The sequence below is a fragment of the Carassius auratus genome, unplaced genomic scaffold (assembly GCF_003368295.1).
Source record: "Carassius auratus strain Wakin unplaced genomic scaffold, ASM336829v1 scaf_tig00005214, whole genome shotgun sequence".
Classification (NCBI taxonomy): Eukaryota; Metazoa; Chordata; class Actinopteri; order Cypriniformes; family Cyprinidae; genus Carassius; species Carassius auratus.
The window spans coordinates 2,117,465-2,140,428 of NW_020523638.1; the positions used below are offsets into that span (position 1 = coordinate 2,117,465).

The following is a 22,964-nucleotide window of genomic DNA, read 5'->3' on the forward strand; positions in this document are numbered from 1 at the left end:
CAAACAGTGTTCATTTACCACTACAGCTCTAAAACAAATGAAGTCTTGGCCTTGACATGTTCTTTTGAAAGCGCCGATTTCAATTTCAACCTGTCACAGTGCTGGGTGTAATTACTCCAGCGTGACATAACACATCAAAGGTTTTAGTTTAATTTGATGTTAAAGTCATTTAGCTGTAGGGGTGACTTTGGTCCCAAGGAAGCTTTGCATATAAAAGTGATTTTTTTTTAATACATATGAGGTGTGCTCAATCCTAACAGAGCAGTTATGCACAATATATTGATATTGTATTTGTTTATCAGATACTTTACATTTGTTAAAGTATCAGTCTACAGTATATTGGATTTATATTTATGCATTCTCATTTCCACCTGCTTTTATATTATAACAACTGATTTTTATGCCGCATTCCAGGCAACCCATAACCTGTGTTTTTCCAACCTTCTAGCCGTGAAAGTGCACCAGAATGGCAATGAAGCCTGTGACTTCCCACCCGTGAACTCGTAGATCGATACTCCCAGTTCCAAGTTCTGATGTCACATATCCAGCAAAACAAATATGGCTGCCCCTACGGATAATATTGCCTACGGATGCGTGTTTATGCAGTTAAGTGGTACACGGTAGAAATATAGTTTAGAAAAATATAACATTGTAATAAAATTAATACTCTAGCTACAATTCCTTGCACTCAGGAAGTTTTGCGTGACTTGCCTGGAACGCTACAAAGTCGTGAGTCATGGTTTGAAGCCATGATTAACGGGCTCAGAAACCTGCCTGGAACATTTTTAATTAATCAAAAAAATATATCTGCATTATTTTGAAAATGATCAGTTTATCGGTATCATACTGGTGCACTGGAGTAGCAGTTTCTCTGTAGAATTTCAGTTTAGTTTACAAGCAAACTCATTCCTCACTCATTATTTTCACTTCAGCAACAGTGTGCCGTTCCAGAAAGCTCATACATCTCTCCAACCTAATAATGAACCTATCCACTTCTTTTTTTTTTTTCTTGCAGTGCAAAACACTGTGAGTAATGTATGGGCCTCTTGAACATCAAGCTCGAAGACCTGGATAAATCCAAGGTCAATCCAGCACTAACTACTGCATGTTCTCACACAAGACTAGAACACTGAGGTACAGAGGAAGGAGGAGGAGGACAAAGACAGAGAGTGAACAAAACAGAGCAAGAAAGGAGGCTGAAACAAGAATACTGAGATCATTTAATGGCGTTAATGATTCATATTATGATTATGTCCATTTAACATTAGGACCAAATGCTCCCCAGCTCACAGTCAGAGTGCTCTAGATTTACTGGTGAGGGGTAATTTGACACAAAGATGTGTCCCCATGTTTGCCCCCACACCTGATCAAGCCCCAAGGACCTCTTTCATAATGGACACATTTCAGCTGCGTTTCAGCAGACAAACCCAGGTAAATTCAGGTAAATCAAGCCACATTCTTTTTAAATGTCAAAAATGCCTCGATGTACCTGACTGCACCCTGTGTAGTGAACCTTTGAAATGCTTACAAAACAGAAAAGGATACTGTGCTTTCTACAACTCTGAAATAAAACTCTGAAAAATCTGAACTTTCTTTAAATTTCATGTAGCATTCCTCACAATGAGGTCAAATTCTGCAAAACATACCACCACCTTGTTTGACCACCTTCTGAATGAACTGCTTTAAACAATGAATGAATGAAAAGCTGTAGCAGTGCAGAATGTGTGTACATGTGTGTGTGTGTGTGTGTGTGTGTAAGAAGGGAGGGAAGAGAGTGAGATGTAATGATAATTCCAATTTTCCGGGAATAGGTTCTTTTGAGCAGCTCACAGACGATTCAGTGATACTTTTACCTAACAACGCCGGAGTGTGGTCGAAATTTTACATGCTGTAACAAGTTGTAATAGAGCCATATATACAGTAAGACACGTAATAAAAATATAAAGCAAATTCCACTCAAAGCTACACAAAGATATGTCAAAGCACATACGCCTAAGTGTGAAACTATAAGTAGCCTAATACATTTGTACATTTGTGAGTAATATATTTAAATCCCACTTAAGGTCTCACATAATTTAAGTTTATGTTTTAAGGTTACAAATTCAAATCTAGGCCCATGACCCACTAACACGTGCCACTGCAAAATTACTCCCCAGAACAACAACATAAAGCAAAGGTTCGCAGCTTTTCTTCCTGAACTACTGGGCTGAAAAAAGCTTAATTTGTTTATTGTGTGCGTTCAAGCAACCACAGCAAAGTAGTCACTGCCTATTCTCGTATCCCTTTCTGTCTGTTTGTTAGACTAAGATTTGGAAATGATTGTTGTCAGAGAGATTCTCGATGCAGTGAGTGAATTTCAAGTCGTTTGCTTGATGACCACTCGAGCCGATTCAAACCGGTTTCACGATTCATTAAAAATATTCGACTCGCCCTAGCATCGGATGTCGCTAATCCCCAGCTGCCGCGCGAAACAGTCTCTGGCCGTGATGTGTCGCTCGTTACGGTGAGATTCCTGTTCATGTCGCTCGTTCACAATACCACACTGAGTTAAACATTTAAGATTCAGAAAGGATCCAGAGTAGAGTTTTTAAATTTAAACTATATTTTCTCTCTCTCTCACTCTCTCTTTAGATCTTAAGCTATAGTGAAATCCCACAGTGCCATAAAGCACTTTAATATAAGGTGCAGATGGAAAACGCCAGAAGCCCTCTCTTTAGCTTACCTCTGAGCAGAATTACAATGAAATGCAGAGTATGGAGACGCAACATGTTTGTTCTCGACCTGTGAGAAACTTCTTACTGGATGACACGGAAGGGCAGTAAAAGTGAAAACGGTTCCGTTTGCGCGCGGAGAGATAGATAGATGGTCACACAGTTGCGCGGTTAAGTTCCAGCATCGCTCTCGGGGGATATTCAGAAGCATTCATCATAATGTTCTTCACTTCACACCGGGGTCGGTTTACTTTACTTCAGGTCAAATGAACACCCGGTAACGCATTATTTTGGATTTATAGACTCCGTCAAGATCGTGAAGGATGCCGCTGTTTCTCCTCGTTGCGCGACGGACAAATATTCTTCTTTTCTCACATCCGAAGTGTGTTCCCATGCGTCGCTGTATCCAGCTGCTTAGTCTGCGATCTTTGTGTGTTAGGGAGCAGTGAGTGAGTTTAATTCCCGTTCCTTGGCACTTTAGTCTCTCTGGTGAAGTCTTGCGGGTTGGGTGGCGTTTCTGTGGGGTTTTTCCTCCTGAAGCGCGATGCGTAAGCCAGGATCCGCGTTTCCTCCGTATCCGCTTTTAAATCCTCTAATGCGGAATTATCCTGCGCATCCTAAAAGTTGCTCAAGCGCTCGTTTGCATCATTTGCGCTTTCCACATCTTGGGTGTCGCTTAGAATAACCCGAGATGAAGAATAACAATTGGCTGGTTTCTTTCCACTGGAGATGGTGCTTCTTCTGATATTCAGCAACACCTAGAAATCAAATACCAGCAGCTAACGTGTGCTTAAAAATGAGTGCATGTGGGTTTGAAGAGGTCTTTCTGCGCCAACCTCTCCTCTCCTCTCCTCTCACTCACGCGCAGACACTGGCGAGTCCAAACTGAGGCGCAGGGTTAAAGCATCACCTGAGGCGCAACGCTAACATCAAGGGCTCCCCACAGACCTGTTTGCTAATATGTTTTCCCTGAACATGACAGTAGCTATCATAACACATTTCAGATTCTTCATAGCAGTGGAGATAATTTTGCCCTGAGAAATAAAAAGTTGGAGACACGGATGAAAGTTCTTGGTAGTTCATGTCTGTCTGTGTTCCTAAGTATGTAAGTAAGGAAACATTAATTTGGCATGGCAGAAGTTCATTAACACGGATTTGACTATAATTATAAGTGACAATAAATATGGTTATTTATAATCTAATTTTAATCACCCTAAAGCAATAGCGACTCCTTGTGGGCACAAAGTGCATTTACGCGTGTGGATGAGGTTTTATGGTTTTATTTATATTTAGGAGAGCATATGTCCATTGAAAAAGAGTCAAGTCTGAAATTACCTACAGTAAATGTGGAGACCAGTCAACAGTCTGTGAGAAAAATGGCTTAATAAACCTAATAAATGTCTTAATGAAAACCTAAAAGTGCAAAAATATGAGTGTGAGGATTAGATTTAGGAGCATAAACTATCAGTCCATTCTGTATAAAAAAAAACAATAGGTGATGGAAAGTCGACACCAACATAGAAAAACAAAATATGTATATGCAAAACTGTAAAATAAATAAATAAATAATACGTTGATTATTGCATTGTGTCATAAACAAAAATTGTTTCTGATTCTCATTCAGAAGGAGAGAATTGTGACATGATCTGAACAGATGACAGGCTTATATGTGCAGCTCATTCTGGAGCGAGTTGCTTACATTTTCCTCTAATGTCTAATTCTGAAACTAATTTTGCATTCTAGAAGTCATTGTGTTGTGTGCTATGTCATGCCAACAAAAGTTTACAAGGATTGATCAGTTTCATATGCGATGCACAAGAAGCTTTCTTGGTAGGCCGTTTGCAGAATGTTTTTGTACTTATTTTGCATTTCAATACAGGTTTTATCAGATTCATTGGGTTTATTATAAAAAACATCCATCAAAGCTGTCAGATAAAAACTGTGGAATACTGAGTTAATGTTCAGGCATCAATCAATCAACTCCTCCGCACTGCAGCTGCATTACAATGCGCTTACAACATTATACGACATTACGCACAATTCCTCTTTTACCACATCTTTTAAATCATATAGTTTCTAGTAAATAGACGTTTCTGCAATAACAGATGTGTAAACGTTCGGTTCCTAGACACTGATCAAGAGGCAGTACTACATATCTGAGACAGACATAAATAAGTGATGATTGCCTCTGAAAGGAAGAGAAGAAGTAGCAATTGCATCTTCAACAAGCTACTCAATAGAGCCCACGTGGAACACTCCTTTAGCTACTTCCCCATAAACCTTCTTGAAAAAGAAAGCAGCACAGAAATATACAGAGCTGACAAGATACCCCGCTTCCCTGCCATCACAGCATCATCACGTCCTTTTAGAACCCTTGAACGCCGGCTAAACGTGGGCTCACACACATTGAGATCAGATTGCATCTATACGCATGTCTATCTTATGCTTAATTAAGTTAGCGAGCATCCCGCTTGAATCCTAATGAGAATGCTCTCCCACATTACCGAATGATAGAAAAGAAAGCTGGCAGTCGGCCCGATTAGAAAAAAGAGAGGAGAAAAAACGACTGAATACAAAATGCAATTATAATCAGCTGCTTCATCTACAATCAGGCTTTCATGTAAGTCTTTTGCGTCTCCATTTGTTAATGAGGGCCTTTGATGTCTCGCGACTCGAAAAACAGATGAGAGGCGGGAAAAGGGGATTGGGGATCAGCAGGTTGGGTTAAATGAACAGCGGTGTTATTTACTAAATAGCGTGCTGCAGGATCCCTCAGAACAGAAATATTTGATGCTAAATCACCTTGACTTCATTAGAGCTGAAATGAACAGAAGATAGAAGATAGTGTGAATGCACTGGACACAGTCTAACCTGTTTTCATCTGGTCTTGGCTGGTTCATGTTAGTCTTCCAGTCTGACCAAGATGGTCTTAGCTCGGTTAAGATGGTCTAAAATGCCTGACCAGCAGTAAAGTTCCCAAAACCCCTCAGAAACCAGCCAGGAGATGAGACTGACAGACCAGCTTTAAACACTCAAACACTAGGTCATCAGAATTAGTTAAAATGACAATGAAAAAATACTTTAAAAAAATAATTAATCAATCTTTATTAGTAAATGTGTTACAGATACATGCAAAAATTGTCCGTAAGTTTTACCAGTTAATGTTTGTTAATGCATTAACTAACATTAATTCATGGGACCTTATTTCTAAAATGTTATCAGAAAGGGATATCAAAGCAACAAAGTGGCTCCAAATCATTTATGAAAACATATGTGTGAATTTGAAAATGAATGAATGTCATTCTATTAACAACAAATGATGTTTGTTAAAAAGATAACTGTTGGGGTCCAAACAACATTGGGCCGAAATTACTTTCATTGTATGGCCCAGAAACACTGGAGACATGGAAAAAAAAAAAAGATGTGTTCAACACAATAAACTAATACGGGATTAGAATGATATGAGGGTAAGTAAATTATCATTTGTATTATTTATCTTTCCATAATTATAAATAATAAAAAATGTTTATGAAATGTTTTCCGTGAAAAAAGTGCTATCTTTGATTAAAATAAATGCCACAAGTATATTCATATACATGTGGCTTAAGGATTCATTTGCTTTTTGAGGCTGCTGAAAAGCATTGTCTTTACAGAGGGAGACATTTGTCTAACAATGTGTTTACACATCTTTATCTGCAATAGACAACAATGGAAATAGAACTCACGGTGAACTTTAAACGCATTCTAACCCATTTCAAGAATTATTTAGAAAAGAGAATGTATTCACTCTAAGACACTAAAAGGATTTGAAATGGATTTTTCACACAACAAACAGCGGATATGGTTTAAATTTTGGCTCTTTTGCATTCCGCTATTATTTCACATTTTTGGCAAAAGGCGAATACACAAAGTCTTGAGCACACAGGAGGACTGCTCTATAAAAAATAAGAGCTTGAATGTTCACTGAAATGCTCATGCACAAATACAGACACACTAACACTGTTGTATCCTGCTGAGAATGCTGGGAGTCAGAGATTAAGTTCTCTTCAGATGTGGCATTATTCTGCCATCATCCATTCAAACTGTCATGAGCTGTCTAAAGACAATTATAAATCCCTATTGATTGCATTCTATCCCCCCTGAAGCCATCTAAATGACTTATATTCACTCTACCTGGCTGCTTTCCTCACGTCTAGATCATGTTTCCACTACCACTTATTCTTAAATCCACCTAATGTACTTTTCTGTCTTCATATGCGATCTATTATATATATGAACTGTGGAGGTCAGAGTGCATGCATGCATGGGTCTCAGATCGGCTGGTAAACTCATCAGATTGTTAATGTTAAGGGAATAAAGCTTGAGATCAGAGAAGAGGCCTTTTCTTCAGGCTGTCAGTCAGAGTATGTTGTGCCAGACTAGAAACAGCAAGGTTTAAAAGATTCCCGGTAGTCCAGAAAGCTGAAAGCTGATAGAAAGCAACATTAGTTGTTTTTATGAGGACATGTAGGCAACACTTGGAGATGCACATGTACTATTCATATTTTATATTGATAATAAGTATAAATATATGAATTCTAAAATGAATAATGTATAATATATATATATATATATATATATATATATATATATATATATATATATATATATATATATATATATATTTACATGAAAAACTAAACTGTAACTAAAACTAAAAAGTCATTGAAAACATGAAAACAGAAATCACAATACAAACTATTTTCAGTTCAGTATGCTTGGTAAAGTACTTTAATGAGATCTGCCAAACTTATAATAATGACATAAGCTCACTAGCACAGCAGAAATCAGACCTCTGCTTCTAGAATTACACGGCTCCTGGGTGAGGGTCTCCACAAGACCACTTCCAGACAGCTGCTGAAGATATTAACTCTATTCTGTTACGACAGAGGCCCTTTTGTTCTGTGTGTGAACGTTTTTAATATTTACATTGACAGCTATGGAGTGTCTGGACCGTATTGAGGAAAACCATATTGATTTGAAGTTTGCTGGAAGTGCAGTACACATCAGCTTTTTATCAAACACTATGTCATTTGTCACTGACGACAGTTTGGATGCATGTTCAGCTCTCTGGCAGGACATTGAAAAATTTATAGTGTTTTGCAGTGCTTAGATTCATATCATAAACTTAATATTGCAACATCTGGAATTTCAATATATTCTACTTCCCAAACCTGTCTTGGAGCCCCCCTTTTGTATGTCTCCCTCATCTAACACACCTGATTCCACTCTTCAGATCTTTATTAGAGACTGCACTGGGTGTGTCTGATTTGGGAGATATACCGAATGTGTAGGGCAGGGGGTCCTCCAGGACAGGTTTGGGGACCACTGTTCTAGACCAAGAGTTGTTTCAAGTATTAGGTAGGCTTTGCATGTTCATTCCCGAGACTAGAACTTCACCAGGACATACATCACACAAGAGGTGATTTCATAACAGTTGTACTACTTTATAATATCCAGTATTTCAGTCAAAAGCACTGATATTAAAAATCAGTTTTATACTGATAAGCCAGTAATTATGTTACAGTTGATAACCAATAAAGTATTTACACATTTTTTGTCTAAATACAAATTAATGAAAAATAAAAAAATACAAAAACTACAGCCAGTAGTTTTAAATGCTATATTTGTAAATTTTTAAATTAATATTTGTAATTATTACAAAATCAACTAATGCAGTAATATATATATATTTGTGTGAAAACCTTGTCAATTTTTATTCAGGATTCTTGAATTTATAAAAAGTTCAAAAGAACAGCATTTATTTGAAATACAAATCTTTTGTAACATTATAAAAGTATTTACAGTATCATTAATCCCTATGACAAACCCTCTATTTTGATACCACCTGCAATCCAGTTATGCTTTATACATTTGTGCCACAAAATTCTGGGCAGCTTTATAAAGTCAGTCCTGCTCTTTACCTTGACAGATTGTGCCTGCAGTTTTGCAGTTAAAAGTTGCATGCTTACTGATGCATAAATAGTTCAACAGTTTAGAATTCATGTACTTCATTATAAGTCAACGGTAATGTCCTTCAGTCTTTACTTTTATTCAGCCTCTTTATCTCATCTCTCCATGAGGATTTCATGCATCAGTCATACACCATCTCACTTCTGCTGTCAGTATCTGATCTATTACAGCTCTAATAAAAACTGCACAGACCTGACTTAAGACCACACACACCTCATGACTACACATCCGCACACACGCCAGGTAAAGACAGATAACTGTGGCCCATTTGGAGTCCCATTTAAGCTATATTTATTTATCATCCCCTGCCAGTGGTGCTCTTTTGCTTGTCCACAGCAGAGAAGCAGAAGGTGACCTTCAGAGAACTAACACAAGATACTCACACACACGCACACACACACCACAGTCCTCAGAGATTTGAACACCTTGTCTACATTCACACAGCCACAGCATGCACTTGTCAGTCCTGTGTAGAAAGCTAAACAGTTCTGTTCATACACAGTTCAGGTGACAGAGTGACAACTGCATTCAATAACCAAAGTGACAGGAGCCACAACCAAATATTGAGAGCAAGTAGTTGTCTGTCAGGCCACTGACATGAGGACATTTTATTTTGTCAGAATACATTACTACTCTGAATGGCTGCCTGTGTCAGGGCTACCTCAAGAAATAAGGCTTATGGGCCTCATTCATAAAAAAAAAAAAGAAAAAAAAAAAAAAAAACTAGGAGAAAACCTTCTGTGAATTGTTCATAAAATATTATTAAAATTGTTTTATGTAATTTAATGGTGTTACAGATAATAAAAAAATATTAATATATTTAAAATGAATTATATTACAAAATATATATATACTGGCAAATTAAAAATCAAGAAAATTGACCTAGGTTACTTGTCCATATGTAGACAATAAATAAATAAAATAAAAACATTTTAACATGCCAGGAATTCTAGTTTATATTATTCCAACTAAAACATGAAAAGGAAAATTCTGAAAATGCTCTGAAAATGGTTCCTGCAAATAATCAAATTAAAACAAATGTTTGAAAAATTTGAGAATTTTGTGTTTGCTGGGTAGTAAATACAATCTTGATAAAATTGTGTATATATATATATATATAGAGAGAGAGAGAGAGAGAGAGAGAGAGAGCCTTATATCACTAGTTATAAGATTACTAACTTAGTTTCTTAAGTTACCAAGTTCCATTAGCACTAACAAACTTAATTTCATTGTTTTTAAAAAGGTTGTGTCTACTTGAAATTGTTGCAGACATATACTGTAGGCCTAAGGGAATATCTAATCCAAGTTCAAGGCACGTATTAGAAAAAGACATTGAGTAACAAACTTAAAAAAAAAAAAAAAACTCCCCAAGCAGTCCCTCCTTTAAATAAAAATCTCTCTCCTTGCAATCTCGTTAGCGATTAGTCATTATACCGAGTGCATGGGTATGTAATTGTTTTCTAGTGGTCAAATCTGGTTGAGTGAAAGTAAAATCTGAGTAAAGTAAAATGTTCTTTGATTCTTCTGTACTGTACAGTAGGTCTTGGGCTACTTTGCTCTTTAAAGAGTCATTCCTAAAATAACCTCATTCTAATCTCTCTTTCACAGTCCATTACTTTGACTGGCAGGTGGGTCATTCTGACTGGAGATAATGGAACATGCTGGTCTGCCTCTGTTTCTCTCTCTCTCTTTCTATCTTTCAGTTTTATTATAGAAATGGAAGAGGTCGAGACCCGCTTACGGCGCACTTTAACTTTCTAGGACTTTTTTTGGTGACTGATAAATTCCGCCTGAAGTTGCCCATTCAGTATTCCAACTAAAAGACATCTCGGCTGCACCCAACAAACTGATAAATCCGGCACCTAAAGAATAACATTTTATCCATTCTCCGGCTTTTTCGCCCCCGCCATCCCATAATAGTTACTTCAATGTCAATCCTCCCTATGAGACAAAACTCAGCTCAACACCGAGTGTATTTACTGCTTCATTCCTTTGTGAGATTTAAAGGTGAACTTCACCGCCTTTCACCACTAAATCCAATTCGTCCAGGATTATGCCAATACAAATATAAGTGGAATTGATTGTTTTTCCACAGTGAGTTTAAAAGAATTATTTAACAAAGTTTTATTCAATGCTTTATGTGTGTAGTTCAACAATGCAGTAATTTCAGGAGGGTTTGCTCTTTGTTTCTTCTACGCTTTACCGTTGGCTGAGGTTATAATGGCTGATCACTCGGGAGAATGGGATAGAGAAAGGAGATTGTGCCTCTAATAATCACCCACATGAAAAACCTTTTTTTCTGTATCTCAGAAAAAAAAACTAAAACAGACCCATCACCATGTGGCTATGACAGCCCTCTTTAAAAATGAAACATGAGACTTCTGTCACATAAACACCTCTTGTTTTCTCCGGTTTCCTTTGCTCCTCATCTCTCTCTCTGATGAAGGAGGCAGACCGGAGCCCAGCAGCTCTAAACAATGGTCTAATGGATGTGCATTTAAAGTCCCCAATACCCAGGTAATCATAGCTTCTGCATGGCCACATTTATCACTGTGGCAACAAATATTACTTCTCATATGTCCTGCTCTCCTCTGTCACAATGGGAGAAAGTGTGTGTGTGTGTGTGTGTGTGTGTTTGTGCTCTTGTTTTTGTGACATATCAGGGCACAACTCTGTATAATGACATGGGTATGACACAGGTATTACAAGGAGAGGGTGACTTTTGAGGACATAAACCCATTTTTCAAAACGCTTATAAATCATACAGAGTGAATTTTTTTTTTTTTTTTTTTTTTTTTTTTTTTTTGAGAAAGTAAAAATGCACAAAGTTTACTGTGAGGGTTAGGGTTAGGTGTAGGGTTGGTGAAGGGCCATAGAATACACAGTTTGTACAGTATAAAAACCATTACGCCTATGGGATGTCCCCACTTTTCACAAAAACAAACGTACGCGTGTGTGTGTGTGTGTGTGTGTGTGGGTGTGTTTAATGGAAGGACCCTCTATCAGGAGGCAGGTTGTTTTGATGGTGACTCCAAACAAAATCATTTTGACTTCAGTGCTTGCATTGATTGAAAAAATATATATATATTTTTGGAAAAAAAACAAGAGGATGAGAGATTAAACCTTTATATGTACAGTACGTGAGTAAAATTTAAATTTTTGTTTCATTGTACAAACTATTGACATTTCTTTCAAAATCCAAATAAACATTGTCATTTAGAACATTTATTGACAGAAAATGACAGCATACAAGTTCATTTTCATTTTAAACAACACCATACTGTTTCTCTATAGCTTAGGAAGAGTTATCTTACAGAAATCAGTATTTTGTGGAATAACCATGATTTTCATAGCTTCCACGCATCTTTCACATTGGTGCTAAGTTCAGGCAGCTCGGCTTTGTTTGATGGCTTGCGACCATCCATCTTCCTCTTGATCACATTCCTGGGGTTTTCAATAGGGTTCAGGTTTGGAGATTGGGCTGGTCATGACAGGGTCTTCATCTGGTGGTCCTCCATCCACACGTGCACCTTGACTCACCTGGCTATGTGGCTTGGAGCATTGACCGGCCGGAAAACCCAATCCTCAGAGTTGGGGAACATTGTTAGAGCAGAAAGTAGCAAGTTTTCTTCCAGGACAACCTTGTACATGAATTGACTCATGAGCCCTTCACAAACAGAAATGTGCTGATTCTGAAGCACCCCCAGATCATAACCGATCCTCCACCAAATTCCACAGTGGATGTGAGACTCTGTGGATTGTAGGCATCTCTATCTAACCAAGCTGCCATTTGCCAGCAGCCGTTTTCGCCCTCTGCTGGTCTGTAGCTTTGTTGTTTTTAAAATATTGCCCAAGCGTAGGGAAATTGATGAATAAAGAAACAGAAGTGTATGAGAGAGATGACAGTTTGTTGTGACGTACAGTTGATGTTCAGGTCTGAGTTGTCCCCCTGCTGTGTGTGTGTCAAACTCTCTCAGGTTTGTGGCTTCTGCTGCTACTGTCGCTGAAATAATTAAACCCAGACACACATCAGAATGTGATCTTCCTCAACATACAGACAGGTGTGAATTAAAAAAAAAAAAGAAAAGAGAAGGAAGATTGTGAATTGTAGTGAATGTTAACACAACATTCAATGCACAGGGCTAGATTCACTGTAATTATTCAGTATATCAGAGATTCCTGATAATTTACTCATCCCCAATGTCATCAAATATGTTCATGTCTTTCTGTCAAAATTAAGGTTTTTCATGTTTCAGTGCAGCTTAAAAGGGCTTTACACACTCCCAGGCGAGGAATAGGGGTCTTATCTAGTGAAACAATTGAACAAATTTAAATGTATATACTATTTAACCACAAATGCACATCTTGCATCTAAAATAATCACGTTGGAAAGGTCACACTGACTCACACACACTTAGCTCTTTGTCCATGTACTCTGTGTACTTTTTTATTTAAACAAAACAATTTTTTAAATAAAAATATTTATATAAAATATAAAGAAATAAGATTTGCCATGGAAGCATCAGATTCCCTTTACTATGTATTATTGCAAATTGTTTTATTGAAAAAATCCATTACTATTGTTTCATTGCTAATAGAGACAACAGCTATTGTCTCTATTGTCAAAAATAATAAGGTAATTCATAACTTTTATTATAGATTTTGCTGTAAAATTACTTGTTTTAATTAACTTTTATTAACTTCCTTGTTAATAAATCTAATCTTTCACCACAAATGGTAACTTACAGTCAACCAGATTTCTTACTTCTGCTTTTTATTAATTTTCTATTTACTATTTTTTAGTCTTCTCAGGCTTTGAGACATCTCCAAGGTTTCCCACGATCCCCGGCTGATGAGGTCCAAATGAATGTCTGTTGGAGTGTGAGGGCATCTGTAGATGGATGTGTTTGAGAATCAAATGTCTCCTCTAGGGGAGTAAAGTACTCAAGAGCAGATGCTGCATGTGTGCTTAGAGCTGTGGAGAGACACCAAACGAAATCCCCAAACAGATGATCCGGCAATAACATAAATCTACCATCTCATCTCATTAGATTACATTACTTTACAAGACCACAAGAGCAGGCTGCTTGTGTATGAGTCTGCAAATAAAAAGAAAAACTGTTGTACAGAATTACAGACTTTAGGCTATATGATTATGTGCAATGTTGCGAGCTAATTTAAAGAAGAGTCATCAATGATTACTTTTATTAAGAATTAAGAACTGATCTTAATTCAGTTCTAAATGCAGTTTATCAAAAATCAGAAGACGCTCTACATTCTGTGGGTGAGGAGGTGCCATAGATTATCAATACTATTTAGTGAAGTCTTTTCTGAAAGTATGGTTTATACTGTAATACCGTTTTTCTCAGTCACTTTGATACATTTCTCAAATCATCCTTGAGATTTGCAAAACAGTAAGTGCATTTCTCAAAACAACTCTTACAAATAGCAAAACACAATGGATCACCTGCAAAGGCCAGTCTCTTGCTCAAAATCCTTAGTTCATCTCCCAAAAATAAATATCTGTGTCAATGAACATGTCGGTGCCATCAGAATGACAAGGCCTTGTGTCATAGTTTACGGATAAGACATTCAAATTGCTTAGTCATGTTGTCAGTATAACAGTTTACTCTGGAGGGATGTTCTGATGTAAACTATGGCAACATTTTGGATGACAGTTACTGTATTGAACAGTATGCCATATGCTTACAGTATATATCCATATATCCAATTCAAAAGAACACATTTATACATTACTGTATGAGGGATATTGATTGAAAGAGACTGGATAGAATTCCCAGTTACACTTTTACTAGTGGTCTGACCCAAAAAAATAACAATAAAAAAACCTTTATGTCATTGTGATATAGAAAAGGAAAAAGAAATATGGGCACATAGATGAAAATAAGTCCATTTTCAGAATGTGTAACTCTTGTGTTGTCCCCTGTCTATACAGTATAAGCTTTCCAACTGAAGATGAGGTTATTTCAGAGAAATGGTTTATCATTGGCTTATCATCTACAGTCTCTTCATTAGTCAAGATTCACTTGCACAATTCATGCCTATAATTAAAAAAAGTCTAATAATAATTTGTGCTTGTGCTTGGCAGTTTGTGACAACTAGATTAACCATTTTGCATTGAATTACTAGATGGACTAAAGACTAGATGTTTTGAGGGGTAAGACTATTGCACAGAAAACTATATTATACATTAGCAACTGATAATGTAGGAAATAATGTATTACATACTAAAGTATCGATATTTACGATCCCAACGCCTCCTGCTCTAGTATCAATTCTCATATAAAAAGATTGATATTTAAGCTCAGTAATTTGGATTGAGTGTTTATGTTGTTATAAGTTACTTGCTGTCAGCAGAGAAGTCTAATTTTATCTGGTTAGGGGAATGACCTACTTCTCCTTTCTCCGGTCAGTTGTGTGTGCACCGCGGCTCTGTGACGCTGCAGCCCTTTAATTTCCCACTACGAGTGCAGACTGCAGAGTGACTATGGCTGACCACAAAAAGAGTCATGTCTTTTAGCTGTAGAGTCAGAAGTGACTCTGTGTGTGATGTGTGTGGAAAGAGTGAAATACAGTGGTAACAGTAAAAATCTCGCTAAACATCTGAGGATAAGTCATAAGAGTGAATAAGATTACATAATGAAGCGGCGATCTGAGGAGGAGGAGGTCCAGGGAGAGAAGACGCAAGGTGCTAGGGCAAGACAGACTTCAATGAGTCATTTGGCAGCAGCGGCAGAAGTTATCCAGGAAGAGAGAGATAGCGTGATAGTCACGTCATCACTGACTATGCGAAAGTGATTCACGTCTGTAAAGGCTTGAGTTTTTTTATATTCAAGAGTTCCCAAGAATCTAGAATTTAGAGGGATCTCTTTCGTCCCCCTGGTCATCATTACTCATAGTCATGACACAGAGGACAATTGACAAAAGAACAATTTCTACCTCCTTTTGTATTCTTTACTTCCATCTACACTCCATTTGCACTGCTTACTGTGACTACTGTGTTATAAGTTCATTTTATTTTTAATATAGGTTTAATCCATGTATGTTCCATATGCTACTGGATACTTGAATTTCCCTCTAGATAAATAAAGTATCTATCTATCTATCTATCTATCTATCTATCTATCTATCTATCTATCTATCTATCTATCTATCTATCTATCTATCTATCTATCTATCTATCTATCTATCTATCTATCTATCTATCTATTATAGAGATTTTCCATGGACAGCATACTGCTGATAATATCAGCTCATAACTTAAACGAATAACAGATGAATGGGGCCTAACTGATAAGGTGATGGAAGTTGTGACAGACAATGGGGCAAATGTGGTGGCTGCAGTACACAAGGATGGGTGGAGGCATTATCCTTGTTTTGCCCACACTCTGAATTTAGTTGTAAAGGACGGTCTAAAAGCTGTGCCTGAAGTGGTGCAGATCCTGGGAAAATGCAGTCATTTTTTTCACCATAGCAATAAGGCCACAGAGAAGCTTAGGGCTATTCAACAGCAGATGAAAATAGCAGAACACAGGCTGATCCAGTCTGCAGAAACCCGCTGGAAATCAGTTTTCTACATGCTGGACAGGCTGCATGAACAACATGAAGCTGTGACCACAGTCCTCTGTCTTCTAGGCAGGAGTAAATTGTGCATTAATGTGGGAGAATTATCACTCAAACTGTTGATGCAACGAGGACCTTTGAGGAAGTGACAAGGGAGGTATCATCAGAAAAATATGTTTCAGTCTCCAGTGATTCCTCTCGTGTCTCTTCTTCAAAGAGCCTGTAAGCATCAGGGCCGCTCCATTGCCACACAGCTGGCACAGCAATGCCAGCATAGATATGCAGTCATTGCGACCAATCACTCTCTAGCTGCAGATACATTTATACAGCTTATAAATGTATGTTTGATTTATAAGCTTGAATCCTCATGGAGACCAAAACTATGTCCAATGTCCAAACAAGGTCAAGATGTATTACTATTGTGAAGTTGTTTATTTAATATTCATTGTATTCTGTTTCTGCATGTTTTTGCAAAGGGCTTTTATTTTGGTCTTGCGTCCTCCAAGAAGGAGGATCTTGTAATGTGAAGGGAAGTGTGGAAAAGAGAGTAGAGTGTGGAAGACACGGAGACGAGTGTTGCTCTCCTCTCCAGTTCAAGGACTTAAAAAGTTACTAGCCGTCGATATTTTCAAGTCCATCGTCTTTATTCACATCAACCCACGGGCAGCTAAAGCCCATGCCTTACACTATCTTTGTGGGTGATTTGGTCCCCATAATTTAGCAAATCCCAAATACACACAAACTAGAAATTACTTTAAAACAAAATCAAGGGGAATATTGTAATTGTGAGATTTACAATGAGATGAGATTCATGGAACCATTCAATTTGCATGAATCCCTAACACAAAACTAAATAATGTGATGCTGAAACTAATAAATCACAGCTTTTTAAAATGCTTTATTATTAAATATTATAACTGTTATTTTATTTAAACGGCATTATCTGAATTAAATGTTAAGTATGATTTGGTGCTAAAATAAAAGCTTATTTCCATCCAAATCTTGAAAATGCCATTCAGACAGTGCTGTAAAATTATATTTACAGTTATGTTAACCAGAGGTAGGTAGTAACGAGTTGCATTTACTTCGTTACATTTACTTGAGTATTTTTGGGAAAAAAATCTGTACTTTTACTTCGTTACTGTGGGCAACGCTCCTCTCGTTACTTTATCTTAATGCAATAAATGTTATAAATGCTTCAGTTTATTCCAAACACGCCGTCTACTTTTCTCTGAACAATGAGAAGTGAGCGATGCTCATTCGCGAATGATTCATTCTTTTGAGTCAACTCCGTTCAAAGGCCAATTGGCAAACGAGTGAATCGGTTCATGAATCAGTTTGAACACCGCGTGTGCTGTTGTCTACTGTTTAACAGGTAATAACTTGGGCTACATTCGATTACAGTACACGATACCACTGTGACATTAGTTTGTTGTACGTGTGACTTAGAACAGAAGGGAACCAAGCGGAATGCAGCTTCCAAAAGACAAAAAAAAAAAAAAATATATATATATATAATAGCACCGGCGTGAGTACGTTCAGCGAGTCATATCATCAGCTGCTCAATCTGGGATCGCTTGCTGCTGGCGCTGAGCCAGAGACAGATGCGTTTTACAGCACTGCTCATCAATCACACACGATTCTGTTGAGCTTATTAAAGCATTGGCCAATCAAAGGTGTTCAGCTGAATCATCGCTGAAATGCCGGTGCTCCCTTCACTTGCTCACTGACTCAATACCTCTTTCTGGCGAATTCTCTCGTCAGAAACAACAAAGTGCAGATGTGTGTACGAATCTACAAATAAGATATTGATTTCACAGTGTTAACAGTTTCATTGATTTTAATGGGAGTTTCTAAGAGTGATTGAACTCTAGACTGTCAGTGAAAATGATCTTTAATAATGTAAATGTTATTTGCTCTCTTTCTGAACAATGAAAGCTTAGTTAGTAGCAGTTTTTGTATCACATTAACTTTCAATGTTAAATTCACATGTAATATAAAGTCAGCCGTATTATATGTTATGGCATGACACCTATATCTGTTACTTAAGTAAACAGACAGGGTTTTATAATAAATTACATAATTAGGCTACTTGACCACCGCATATTATCATTAATAACAATCTATGAAATGTGAGAATCGAGATATTTCATCATGCATCTGGGAATTAAAAAAAAAAAAAAAAAAAAAAAGCTTATTAATAATTTGCCAGTATGCTGTTGTGGCTGCTATGTGTCACAAGCCGACCCCCATATGCCTAGACACAATTAATAATGATATTTCCAGAATATTTACGCTTGCAGAAATACACGTGCAGACAGAAGAAGATCTGTCAATGTCCATTTGGTTCGTTTTGTTCAGATGTTCGGTAACTTAGCGGTCATGTGAGGAGTTTTCTCTCTTCTCTGTGTCAGAGGTTATTTTTACATATATAATACATACTTTAAAATATAGTTTACTTTGTGATGCAAATCCGAATTTTCATCAGCTGTTACTCCAGTTTTCAGAGTTATGATCCTTCAAAATATAAATCTAATATATTGATTTATTACCAGTGCTGGATGTTTTTTTGGAACCTATGATATTTTGTTTAGGATTATTTGATGTATAAAAAGATAAAAAAGAACACCACTGATAGTAAATCAACATATTGGAATGAACCATATATGTTACAAACTGTAATTGCTTTCTGTCTGATGTAGTAATATGAATTGTCACAGTTATAGTCTATTTTTATAATTAAAAAAACTTTCAGCAAAAAATAATCGTGCTAAATATAGTATTATCTGAATGAGTCAAACTATAAATGTGTCCACACCCAGTTTATATTAATCATGACTAGAACATCAAAGCAAAGGCATCTGTTGTAGTAATGAAATACATCACTCATCCAGTACATTACATTATGAATTATGGTTATTGTGAAAGGATTATGGACGTTTTCAAAAATGCTCTCAAAACTGTTCTGGCTGAAATATTATCTTTATAGGTCAAGTATACAACTATATTAAGCTAATTGTCAATGAAAACAATTAATAAAACATACCTGAGAAAAAAGAATATAAATTTGAATATGGAATAATAAAATGAAGTAAGAAAAATAACTTTTCAATGAACCAAATGTATTAACAATAAAGTGTCCACTATGCTCCAGCTGTTCATAATGTTGAATAGCAGTCTAGACAACTTGTTTAACAGATTCACGTTTTTTTCCCCCATTCCTTTTTAGTATTATATTTAATATATCTTAATTCAGTTCTAAATGCAGTTTATCAAAAATCAGAAGACGCTCTACATTCTGTGGGTGAGGAGGTGCCATAGATTATCAATACTATTTAGTGAAGTCTTTTCTGAAAGTATGGTTTAGAGCAAAAACAAGCAGAACCATAAATAACCTCTTACCAGCAAAATATCATGTGCATTATTAAAAGCACATACCATTTTCTTCTCATCACTTACAGTAGTACAGAACGACACAGGCCTATAAAAAACGTTAAAATGCATTTTTAAATCTAGATTAGAAAATCAGGATAATGATGACCAGCAAATATTTTAAAGCATCATAAATTCTGTGACGTTTAATACAAAGTTCAGTGACGTTTTGATTTACAAATTGTATAGCCTTCTGTAAAACTGTAAAACAAAATCAAACTGTGCTGCCATCTAGTGTCAGAAAGCCTTTACTGTAACGCCATGTAGTTTCTCCTAAACCCCAGTGAGAATATGGAGATCAAATGACTCTCAGATGATTGTCCTGAGAAAAACTAGTCTCATGTGCCATGTCTCCTCTTCAGAAAAGAGGGAACAAGAGCACATGCTGTAATAAAATTGGTCAAGACACCACAATCTGAAATCAAAAGTCAGAGATCATGAACTCAAACACAATTACTCATATCTGAATGAGTCAAAGTGTGTCTCAGCTGTGAGAGGAGGTGACTTAACACTCCTGACTCTGAGGACAGACAGCAGGACTCTGTTACTGTCTCACCACTGGAAGACTGTCTGTGTGTCTACTTCACATTCATGAGCACCGGCACATGAGGGACTCAGCTGAACCAACACGTGTGCATTTTATACATTTAGTATCATTTAGGTACTATGAATTATATGACATTCAGCTGCACAATGATATTTACAGTTATGTAAAATGCTTAGAACATGTCATTCTCTTTTCGGAAAGAGCAGTTTGATTTGGATGTTACTTTTCAGTAACCATGAGATTTTCAGTACGTGACCTACTTTTTTACAATACAATGTCACAAACAGATGTTTGTAGCTATAACAACCACAAGTCATCATGCTAAATATAGTAATTAATGAATGAGTCAAACTGACTCAGTTTAGATTAATCATGACAAGAACATCACCAAAGCAACGGCATCTGTTGCAGTAATGAAATAAATCACATATGCACTACATCATGCAACGTCAACTGGCGACCCGCCAGAGATTTCCATCCGGAATTCAGGAATAGCCTTGTAAGAGGAAAAGGTTTAGGGCTGGTCCGAATACCATTTTTTGAGCTTTGAAGCTTCGGTAGTAATGAACATGAACTATTCGAAGCTTCGGAGAGAGGGACTGAACATATTTTTATCATATCACACCTCACGCGGGCAGGGCTTATGCTCCAAGAACGGACACTGAACTAGTGATATAAAACGCACACACCGGTCTGTTAAATTAAGCAATACTTTTAATTTAGTCTAATATTTTTCTGACTAACAAATTGGCACAGTAAGGGTAGATTTCAATAAAGAAAAACGAAATTTAAATAAAGAAAACAAAATTTAAATAAAGAAAAAAACGAAATGTAAATAAAGAAAACGAAATTTAAATAAAGAAAAAACGAAATTTAAATAAAGAAAAAATTACAGACACTATGAATACGTACTTATCAGTCCATTCTTCATTAAAACTACGGTTCTCTGAATCAACTTCTTGCTTAAGGCTCTTTGAGAGTGCCATTTTTCATTCAAATATATTCAGAAGGCCTTTATTCTAGTGTTCTCCACAAACTACCTACATGTGACAGTGATGGACAGCTTGACAGCCTCACAAAAATGAACCCTAAAATATCGCTATCGCCCCCTGGTGGCTTGCTGCAGTACAGGTAATATGTAAAAAACAACATAAATTTGGAATTAGAATTAATTAGTATATCAAATAATAACATATTAGGATACAATTCGAATTCTATTTTATATTACGAATATCTGGCCCTCACAGTGTCTGCAGAGAAAAAAATCTGGCCCTTTGACAAATATAGTTGATGACCCCTGCACTACATTATGAATCAAGGTTACTGTGAAAGGATTATGGAAGTTTTCAAAATAACAGATAAATGTGATGCAAAAGATCAGGAAACATGAGTGAAAGCAAAATGCTCTGAACCTTATCAGGGAAAAATGCCCCAATACATTTCTAATCAAAATAAAAATAGTAATTATTTCAATAAATCCTCAGACAATAAATCCTCAGACAAAATTACAGCATCATTACAATCAATAATATTGCTGATTGCATCGGTTTTATGTGGTGACCTCAAAAGCAAGTCTTCATGCAGAAAAAAATAAACAAAAAAATATATTTATTTTTTTATATTACAGCATTCCATAACTTTTTTGTTTATAAATTATCCTAAATACATTTTGGAGCAAGTACATAACCAGCCAGTGTTCAAAACTATCACCTTACTTTAGCTCGATTCACAAAGGTAAGTAATAAAGTTGTCTAATTTGAGTAGGGAAATTCGAGCGTGGCTCTGTGTCATTACGTCACATCTCTAAACATAAAGAAGATGTCCCGGCTAATGTATATTGCACGTAAGGATCGTTTATAGCCTTTTCCCACAACAGCTGGAATAAATGGCAGTTTGATTTAAAAAAAAAAAAAAAAAAAAGTATAACAGTAATAATTGATAGCACAATTTATTTTAATGCTTTCTTTCCTCAGTTGACCAGAACAAAGTGGAAGTTGTTACTTATTTGTTCAGATGAGATTCTTCAGTGAAAACTGTTATTTGGTTCACAAAGTGCAGTATCTGTAAAGAAGACAATTCTGCAAATAGCTGCAATTGCAGGCTTTCAAACAGAGATGCAACAAAGAGGCAAAACTTATTATGGACTGCAGCTTTATGCTAAGAAACTAGCAAGATCTATTAAGTGTATAAAGACCTCATATCAAAAGATGAAGGGAAATTTGGTTTATCGTCATGTCATGAACCCATTTAAGTTTCAAAAAGCAGCAGTAAACAATCTTAAACTTAAAGATGCAATAGGTAATTGTCTTCAGAAATGTTTTGTTTTGCTGGTTGATTGTCTGCTTATGAGCAGAACACAATTCCCATGGTCAAACATAGAGGTGGACAAGTCTTGTTATGAAGGTGCTTTACTGTTAAAAGTAAGAAGAAATCTTGACAGTAGTACTGTATGGACATTGTGGCTTCTTTGAAGTATTGGGCCATTTTGAAGATCAAAGAACTTTTCAGCAAACAATCCATATATACTGACTCTTGGTTCCAGGATTAGTCATAGAGTATTTTTGGAGTGGGCTGATTCACTCCAGATGTAAACCTCATTTAAAAAAAAAAAAAAAAAAGTATAATTTCAAGAAGGCAGTGGAATTGTGGGAACCAATTATATTTGCAAATGAGCTTTT

At 36.5% G+C, this 22,964-nt stretch overlaps 1 protein-coding gene across 1 annotated transcript in view; it reads right to left on the bottom strand.

The window, feature by feature from the left end:
- The window catches only part of LOC113070746 (transmembrane protein 132C-like), a 196,396-nt gene extending 192,842 nt beyond the window's left edge, over nucleotides 1-3,554 (bottom strand). Inside the window, exon 1 of the mRNA XM_026244168.1 lies at nucleotides 2,723-3,554. Within this exon, the coding sequence (XP_026099953.1) occupies nucleotides 2,723-2,768 (46 nt within the window). The 5' untranslated portion in view covers nucleotides 2,769-3,554. The remainder of the gene's footprint in view (nucleotides 1-2,722) is intronic.
- Between the last annotated feature and the right edge of the window lie 19,410 nt (nucleotides 3,555-22,964).